This window comes from Poecilia latipinna, unplaced genomic scaffold (assembly GCF_001443285.1).
Source record: "Poecilia latipinna isolate Pla-1442-1.1 unplaced genomic scaffold, P_latipinna-1.0 Scaffold4878, whole genome shotgun sequence".
Taxonomy (NCBI): Eukaryota; Metazoa; Chordata; class Actinopteri; order Cyprinodontiformes; family Poeciliidae; genus Poecilia; species Poecilia latipinna.
The window spans coordinates 1-9,863 of NW_015117494.1; the positions used below are offsets into that span (position 1 = coordinate 1).

The 9,863-nt window shown below is 39.4% G+C and overlaps 1 protein-coding gene and 1 long non-coding RNA gene across 2 annotated transcripts; one reads left to right on the plus strand and one right to left on the minus strand.

Annotated features, from left to right (window-relative positions):
- Positions 1–25: 25 nt before the first annotated feature.
- LOC106943102 (uncharacterized) lies at positions 26–2,965 on the plus strand. Its single transcript, XR_001423819.1, has 2 exons — positions 26–200; positions 331–2,965. It is a non-coding gene; the product is annotated as an uncharacterized LOC106943102 (long non-coding RNA).
- A 4,050-nt stretch (positions 2,966–7,015) lies between these two features.
- On the minus strand, positions 7,016–9,348 carry LOC106943104 (lanC-like protein 2). Its single transcript, XM_015026439.1, has 3 exons — positions 9,118–9,348; positions 8,952–9,024; positions 7,016–7,697 (listed from the first exon to the last, which is right to left on the minus strand). The coding sequence occupies exons 1-3, from the start codon at positions 9,322–9,324 to the stop codon at positions 7,621–7,623; spliced, it is 357 nt and encodes a 118-aa protein (XP_014881925.1). The 5' UTR covers positions 9,325–9,348; the 3' UTR covers positions 7,016–7,620.
- Positions 9,349–9,863: the final 515 nt, after the last annotated feature.

The window sequence follows — 9,863 nt, forward strand, 5'->3', positions numbered from 1 at the left end:
CAAATAATTGCATACATAAGGTTGAGAAATAATAAAAAAAATAATATGGGAAAATTAAAACCCATTTTGTCCCTATTCTCAAGAATCACTGATATATTAGAACCAGTCTGGTTGCGGATGAATCGCCAGTCGTCTGCCTAACTTCCCCCTCCTGATCCCTCCATGGATTCTTCGAAGATTCAAGCTCCAAAAATGATTATGTAAGTGTTAATATCTGTGAAACTCCACATTTCTGTAATGGAGGCTTGTTGGTAGTGTTGTAGTAAAATGTATTCCTTCACTCCATTCCTCATTGTTCTGTTTTTTGTTTTTGTACTACACTGGCTGTAGTACTCAGAGACTGAAGACTGTCCGATGCAGTAGAGGAGCATGTTGGTGTCTCCGGCCAAACTTCACGAACAGCCCAACAACCTGAAGACAATCTGTTAGTGACTGGACATCTCTCTGGTGGAGTGCAGAGAGGATCTGTCTCTTATGAACAGAAACAGAAACTGGATAAGAAATTATGGATCTGAATATCAGGTTGGTCTGTTATGTAATGTACATATCTGGCAATCTACCTGTTAAAAGAAAATGTACTCTATCAAATATTACATGAACTGCATGAATTGATACAGGTTTTACTTTCTCCACTTTGTACTTTGAACAATTTCATGCATATGGTATTGAAGAAAAACGTATTAAGCATACTGCATTTTGTATTGCACAGCTGATATGTCAGACCCTTTAATAAGCAATATGTGAATGAAAGCGACATGTGAAATATGCACATTATTCCATGTAATATGTTTTGTAATTACGGTGCACGTTTTGAAATAAATGCATTTGAGAAAATTATTGCCTCTTTATTAAATGTTTATTTTCCAAAGAACTTTTAAAAGTTCAAAACAATATAGTACCTATTTAATATTACAAATAACTCTTAAGAAGTTAAAGAAGTACTCTGAGAGAGTTAATATTAAGATCTAACACTGAATTAGTGTTAGTAAGTGTTAAATGATTAACTCCAGCAGATTTGATATTTGACACTTTATTAGAGTTGAGGTACCAACTCTCCAAAAAGAGTTAAATTAACACTTTCTGGTGTGGACCCATATAGACACTTTAAAAGTGTTGAAATCAAAGCTGACAGTGTTAATCTGGGCCTCCTGGATTTGCTGTGTACTTTTAGCCATTTTGTACTGACTACGTTTTGCTACTAATGGTATCTTGGAGGCTAAACTTCCTAGCTGGACTTATTGTTCAGTATCTGAAGTTTTTTTTTTCTTTACATACTTTAACTTTTCAAAATTATGTTTTGGTTTCAAATTGTATTTTTTTTTGTATTTTGTTTTTTATGGTGCAAGTTATGCAGCTCTTTCTGCTCTGATGCCCAATCTTGGAAATGATCTGGGTCTGCTACCGACGGATACGTTCCACTGCCGGCCTTTAAAAACTGTTATGGCCTGAGATCATTTGTCTACATATGTTAGTATTCCAACATACAAAGTCAATCTCAACATGGGCAGCATGTTGCGTGCACCAAATCCATTCTGTAAATTGGTTTGTTGTGTCTGTTCATGTGGCGTGATGTTTTGTACATTCTGCAGTACAGGAATCTGCTGTAATGCATCATGCTGAGCCAGGCCCGATTTCTTCTTTCCTTGTTTAAAATAATTAAATAAATCAATAAATTGATGTGTGTTGACATGAAAAATGATCATAGAAATGATATCACTGATAACCTTGGAGAAGCTGAAAAGGTTTAAAAACATTCCCGCGTGTTCTTCTGTGGGTTTCCAGTGATTCTAACACATTTACACTGAGCAGGGAAGTGTTTTATTTTGAAAAATGCTTAACAGGATCTGGTTTTGCATTTTGTCCTGTCTTGCCTCCTGTTTTCAGTTCAAACAGCTGTTGTAGTTATTGTCTATTTGTTCAATAAAAACAAGACATCTGCTCAGATGTCTTTGCTAAACATTTTGTATTCAGTTTCTGTTGTGATTGCAGAAGCTTTCACGACGTAACATCACACCCAGTGAGGAAGTAACATTTTGAGCAAGAACATCAATCTAAGGACTGGAGATTAAACTCTTTCCTTCCTGTGTTTCTCTGAGACTGAGGAAATTAAACATAGAACAGATTCTTTAAAATTAGTAGCAACATTGTCTGATCGATCTACTACAATGAAATGTTCTCTCAGGTTTGTAGTGATGGAACAGTAACAGTGGGGAATACTGTTATTGTTTCACATTTAATGTCAGCACAAGGTCACAAAGTGGATAGGACTGGCTTCTTTGAGTAAAACCATTTGAGTCTAAGGTAGAATTAAATTTAGCCCTTCACCCTCAATGTCAGCATGAATGTTAAGGCCTCCAATATAATGATCGTGTTTAACACTAAACTAGACTCAAAAACATCTGATCAGTCAGTGAACGTGGGATAGATAGACTGATTAGCCACTGAGAGGTTAAAACAGTCACTCTTTGGCCTGGTTAGCTAACCATATTCTTAATAGACACAAAGCTGCTTCAGTTCTAGCAGCTGATCACTCGTTCTGCAGTCCAGTCTTGTCATGTGAAGCTAAACTCTTGTGTGTTTGCAGTTTCCCAGCAGCCAGGCAGCATGCAGGGCTTTGGGGTGAACGGGATGGCTGGAGGTGACCCTGGGATGACACTGAGCCAGGCTACGTATCGTTCACAGCCCGGCTCCACCCAGATGATGATGTGGTCCTACCCGCCACCTCCGTCCTACTGCAACCACCCACCGCCACCTTATGAAAAAATCATCCAAAATGACAACAAGAAGTAATGTCTTCAAAAAGCTAACCTGGTGGAACATGAGAAGGGAAGCAGGGTGATGGAGACAAAGTGCAGCTAAAGCCGAGGAGAACAAGGACCAGTCTGCTGTTTGCAGGTTCATGCTAACTGACTGTGTGTGAAGAGTTAATAACACAGATCCGTCGTTGAAAATAAGCGCAATAATAGACCCACACACTCTGGTTCTGTTCTAGTTCACATTAACACACAGCCTGACCGGAACTCAACTCACTGTGTCTGGGCAGAGAAAGTCATGGACTATGGATTAAAATGTTGCAGAAATTGGTCCCTCTCTACAGAGCCCTCCAGGGGACATGTGGATTTTTTTTTCTTTTGCGTTCCCGCAAAAGTATTGCGAGGGAACGCAAAAGAAAAAAAATTCCCTATGTCCCCTGGAGGGCTCCGTACCGTACCTCTCCACCAAGAAACATTTTAAAAAATTAAAATAAACTGGCAGGATGGCACAGGTTTCCCAGCATTTTAATGCAACATGAGCTTCTTTATGAATAAGTTATTGATGTATTTTCTTTGTTCATAGCACAGTTATGTGATGACTTGATGTGGTAGTTAGTGACTAACATTAAGCGACATCCTAGTGGTGACCGCGTGCAGCTCAAGGTGTGGTTGAACTCATTTTCACTCGAGCATCATTTGGATGGAGTGGTTCTGTCTTCCTGTTATATTTTCCATTTGTTCAGAGAAATAATACAAGAAACTTGTTGATTTGAGCAGCGATTATTAGTAACTGTGATCCAGTGCAGCTTGATGCTTTCTTTCCTAGTTTTCTTAAAAAAACTAAAGCTTAAGCTGGAGTTCTTTTATCAAGCCCCTGAGGTGAGAGGGGGGTGGGGGGCGGGGGCAAAATGGGAAGAGGGGTCACTGTGTGCCCAAGGCTCACTGGAAGTGGAAGGATGTGAATTATAAGTTAGGCCAGTTTATGAGTTCAATAAAACCTTTTGTCTCTTGGCTTTTTGGTCTTCAACAACACCCTCAACAGAAAAAACAGCTTGGCCACTGGCAGGAATTCTGACTTTTATCCATTTTCCTTAAGAGGTGTGAGGTGAACAAAAAAGATTAAAAAAAAAGGAAAGGAAAAATTTTGTTGCTTACCTTATGACAATGTTTTAAAAAGATAGTAATACAGGTGTCAAGAGGAAGGTAAATAAATAGAGCTGCGATTAATCTTTACCATCTGTGCAACATGACCTAAGTTTAACATTTCTCTTTCCATCCATCCATTCGTTCGTCGGTCGGCCGGCCAGCCTTAAACACTGGGAGACAGAACCAGCTGTGTCATCTGCAGGAGAACGCTAGGCGTTTGACAGCACAAGCTCAGCCGAGCCTCCTACCTTCCAGGAAGTTATTACAACTGAAATAAATGTAAAAAGTTGCAGTTTCTGTTTCTAATGTATTTAAACAACTAATGTATTTAAAACAACTTTGAAAACTGTGAATAAGGCACAGTAGAGCTGGTATATACAAGGAAGCAGACTACATTTAGCTAAACTATATTTCTTTATATTTAACCCTGAATGAATAATTGTTGCAATGTGTGAAACAGAAAAAAATACAAAATAAGTAAAAATTTGACCAACATATTTTGTTTTCATCAGATCAGTTCAGAAAATAATGGAAACTGTAAACTACTTTCTTGTTTCAACCAGCCAGTCAAACCAGGCAGCTGGATGTTTGGATGTTTAATTTTATATATTTTTTTTTTGTAGTTTGGAGAAAGAAATGTTAAGCATCTGGAAATGTGACTGAAAAGTATTGCACAACTATTTTAAACAAGATTTCTGTGTTACTGCTATATGTTTTTTCAGTCTGATTGAACAAACAACACAGACTCCTTTAAAAACCAAACACAATCCAAATGCTCTTTACATAGTGAGGACTGATTTACAACACTGGACATTATTCTCAGATTTCCCCTCCAGTTGTGCCAGTTTTACATTTCCTAAAAACTAAAATGGTTGTTTCTAAACCATTTTTACCATTACATTAAAATGCTGATGAAGCTGCTTCCTTACAACAGAGGCTCCATTTTCACAGAATATAAAACATTAAAACAAAGCAGTTGTGGCTTATAAAAGCCTCACAACTGATGGCTCATCTACCTCTGTGCACGTCTCTCTTTCTGCCCTCTGATGGAACAGCAGTGAACAGCAGCAGAAAAGACTTGCAGTGCAGATCAGTAACACTTTGTGTTGTAGTGAATGGTGAGTATCTGCTGTGAGCAGTTAACATGACCTGGTACATCTTCATGTCAGAATGTGACCCAGTTTGTTTGGTGTCAGTGAAGTTGTATTTTTATCGGAACTATGCAAAAGCAGCAGGAAGCGGCAGATAACCCGTTGGTCGCCTGGGTTCTTTCTATTTGTCCCTCTCTCCACTATCTGCTTTCAGGCTTCCAGTTTATATCAAACTGCTATATGAAGGGAAATGTGTAAATAAACATCACTTCTGATTAAAGTTGATTGTGACTCCTGAATTTCCTTAAACTCAACATCCGTTGTTGATTATTCTAGTATTTGTGCATTCAGGCTGCAACAAAAGAATGAACTGGAATCCTGGAAGGACTCAAGTTTGGGAGCTTAACTTCTCCTGACTTCAAGAACTCCATGGTCATAGGTTGCTATGACCATGGACATCACTACATCTAAAGTGATTAAAACCTAACCATCATTGTCAAAAAAAAAAAAAAAAAGGAAAGACTGATCATGCATAGATGTACTTGATGTTTGTTTTGTTTTTAGAAGTATATGGATATGTTGGAGCATTATAATGAGATAAATGATAATGTAATATTAAATCATTTTGTTTTAGATGTTTGTAAACATCTAAAACAAAATAGGAAGAATATTGTTTTATGTCTTGAGATAAAACAATCGTTTTATCTCAAGGCATACTTTTTTACATATCAAGATAGTGAACTGCTTGTCATTGTTTATCTCATTATGTCTAGACAAAAACATGTTAATCATAGACGCATCAGTTAGGTGTGTGTATGACCAATTACACAAAATATCAAACTTTACAAACAAAATCCAAACCTTTATGCAACTTTAAAAAAGAAAGCTAACATTAAGCTTAGGAAAGAACTGTGAGAAGTGTGAATTTCCCCAATGCAATGAGATTCCTCTTAAAATCTCAGCATTTAATGCACATTCAAGTGCTGTCAGGATTTGTGCAGCTGCATGTTTTCACACTGCAAACCAAGACACCAAAGTTGCTCAAGTGCAGACTGATCTGGTAGGAAGCTCATGAAACAAATTATGTGAATAGTTACCAAATCAATTAGCCACAAGTGGAAGCTAAAGGAATACAGCGTAAAGTTATTTCTGCTTTTCTTATTTGACTCCAAAGATCTAAGATGCTTTGGCAGCACTTCATGTAAAACTGGTTCAATCATTATGGTGGGATCAAGTCCACAAGTTGAATTCCTCACAACCATAATGTTTGGTGTTCATTGTATTTATCTTGATATGAATATGAACTTTAGGGAATAAGACAAATCTATTACAAACTTAAGAGACGTATCAATCAATCAGCGATTAGAACTGGCCATATTTTTCCTAACCAACTTTATTTATGATTGGACATGTATTCATTAAAAATAAGATATCCTCACCTCACATTGTCATTCCATAACCCCATCAGCAAGGAATTTGATGCACTTTTTGTTAAATAACAATGATAAAGCAGATCATAATGATTTAATGACTACTGCATAATCTAATTCATTCATCTTTGTTTTGTTCCATACTTTTGTCTTCTTTTTTTGCATTATAGTCCTTAGGAAGAAATATCTGAATCTGACTAAATTGGAATTGGTCAGACCTCAAGGAAAACTGGAGTCTGCCCTGAAATAACGACATGTTTTGTTTTTCAGAAGCATATGGATATGAGGCATATATTGGAGCATTATCATGAGGTAAAGGAGGTCAACGCTGTAATATTAAATCATTTTGGCTTTTCTCATTTCTTTGGCAGAACATTAGCTCATCTGAACTTCCTCCCAGCTGTGTGACATTAAACACCGAGTCAGAGCTGCAACAGCAGCTTACATTGAAACACCACAGAGGTGCAGTCAGGCTGCAGACACACCAAACAGGAAAAAGCTTCCTATGATATCCAGCCACTCTTCAGCCTGGCATGATGGGGAACCGGTTCGCACCGCAAGATCAGAGCACCATCCACAGGAAAAAGCACTCGCATTGATTCTTCAATCCACATATATTGTTTACAATTATGAAATCAAAGATGACACTTTAGCACATTTTGACACACATGGAGAACTGAATGGATCCTTTTAAACACTACAAACAGAACATGAGACACCAAGTGCTGCAATAATGAACATGCAGAGGCATTTTAACACCTGAACAGCATCACACCTCATTCTCTGTGCGATGGGGAATGGATTGGAGAAGGTGGGCTGTTGTCTCTGTCAGCTGACAATGAATCGTTCTGAGTGAGAAGGTTCTTCATGGAGTCCAAAACACCACCGGACAAAAGGGAAGAGTGACATACAGGTTTCCAGAATCCTTCCTGTTGCTCATCCACAGAATAATAATCTGACAGGAATCCCCCCTTCTATTTCCTTCCCTCCCCCTGAAACCCCTACCTCCTAAGCAACAACATTGATCATGCTGTTAAACCAGGAATTCTTCAGAAACAACTGATTTCACTGAAATTCAGCTGCCAACAGGACTGTTCTGTCCAAAGCAACAACAAAGTTGTCCAAATACTGACATCTCCCTGACCACGCCATCCCCATCTCCTGCTGTCCCCCCGATCGTCAGCCTCATCAGCTGGAGGGTTAAAGCTCAAAGGCAGGGAAGCTGGAGGTTTCAGGATTGGCCATCTCCGACAGGTAGTGGATAGTTCCTGCCATACCTGAGAAAAGAAACACATCATCATCACTTCTCTCTCTGCCCATACATTATACAGCAGTGAAGTTCCACCTGTCTTCACATCTCGCCCAGAGTTCTGCCTGTTATTGTATCTGATCAGAAAAGAACAATCTGGGCAAATCACTACCACATAATTACAGGTCAATCTCTGAACTTACATTTATCAGCAAAATTATTGACAGAGCAGTGCTCAGTAGAAAACAGGTGAGCCGGTCAGACTGCTGAGGCGTTGAGGTGTTAAAGAAACAAGTTGCTTTGGCTTGTCTACATTGTTGACAAGCCAAAACAAGATCAGTTTGCTGGCTAATCAGCCACAATAAATCCGTGACCATTAAAGCAAGTGTTGGTACTCTTGGCAGTGTTGGAGTGGCTAAGTCCTGCTGAAAAATGAAATACCCAAATCCATAAAGACTGTGGGCAGTCTCTATGTGCACCAACACTCCCTGGCTGTAGACTGCCAGAAATGTAACAAAGTTACTGATCTGTAGCCAAGAAGCTCATTGTCCCTTTCAGGAAACATGAAGCACCCTAACACACTGTCCATCTGGTTGGTTTATGCAAGGGTTACTCCCTGACAACCGATCCTATTGAAATACAAGTAAAGTGACATTTCACATGATCTGGGTAGGGATTTCATTTTACAGGCAGGACTTTTCCTGCTCTGTTTCCTTTTCAGTACTAAAGTTCAGGCAAACTGAAAGGCAGCGGCTACTGAGGCAGCTGACTAACTGGACTTTGTTGGATCAGAAAAGTAAAGTCGACCAAGTGTTGCCAAGTCTATGACAGTAGTTAGGAAGACATGATCCTGCAGGGATTCCCCCAGAAACCCTGCTGAGCCTCCTGGTAGGGGCACCAGGAGAGTCCACCAGTGGCCCACCACGTTTATATGATGAAAAATTTTAAAAGTTACAAAAATTCAGAGGTGGAAGAGCAGGCATCATAATCTCAAAATAATAGCATGAGGCCAAGGAGCAGGTGCACAGATGGAGCAATTGATGCCAGCCTCCTCACACACAGTTAACTATAAACTTATAATCCATCTTTACTGTTACTGGTTTATAAAAAAAACCTATTTAAATTAAACAAACCACACTGGCCCATCAGGCTGATAGTACACTGGGGGAAACTTGATCCTGGCCCTGGAGGAACACCACCAAAGCAGTTTGCTTTGGTGGTGTTCCTCCAGGGCCAGGTAAACACAAGTAGTGAGGTAAACACAAGTAGATAGATGTTGTACCTTCAAACAAAGAGTATGGTCTGTCTGGGATGCGACAGCCATGAGTCCCATAGTCCAAACACCACTCAGCAAACTGGAAAAAAGCAATCACACCACCAGGTCAAGAGCTGGTCCAAACCCAGTCACCATGGTGAAGCTGAGCTCAGTTCCTGAGGCCCTGCCTTACCTTGCACGCTCGATACAAGAACTTTTTCTCCTGTGTGAGCTTATATAGGGTTAAGAAGGCATAGCCGTTGCCGGCGGTCCCATGGCAGATACCGTAGCCTTTCCTTAGCAAGCCCCGCTGCCAGATGACCTCAGCACAGTCTACTGCCTCCTTCAGGTATTTCTCCTCTTTGAACATCTGCAGGACACAGTCAGGGAGAAGGAACATGAGTTCATCCTGACAACTTCAACCCAACGCAGAGAGGAACCACCATTTAGTTGAATCAACTGTTTAATAACATCTTCCTGCCAGGCTGGCAGTGTTCCACTTCACTCTGGAGGACAGACATCATGCGCATTTTCTGAAAACACTCAGTTGCATATTACAGTTATAACTCAATATTGTACAGCATGTTACCTTCATTTGTTTCTTATCTTTGCGTGAATCTACGTGCTTCGATTGTTTCTCATTTTTCTGTTGCATCTGAGTTTCCGCCGTTGTGAGATAATAAAACATGTTATATGATATGCTATTATTGCAAAATGGCTAGATATCAGTTCTCTAATCAAATTGTTATGAATTATTAATTGTAGAATGAACAATAAACCTGAGGAAAACAATAGAGGTATTTTATCCATGGCTGTATGTCTGCATAGGTCTAAAACTTACAAGTAATTACATTTTGTCTTTAATTTACACAACTATTCCATCCATCCATCAATACATTTTCTTCCGCTTATCCGGGGTCGGGTCGCAGGGGCAGCAGC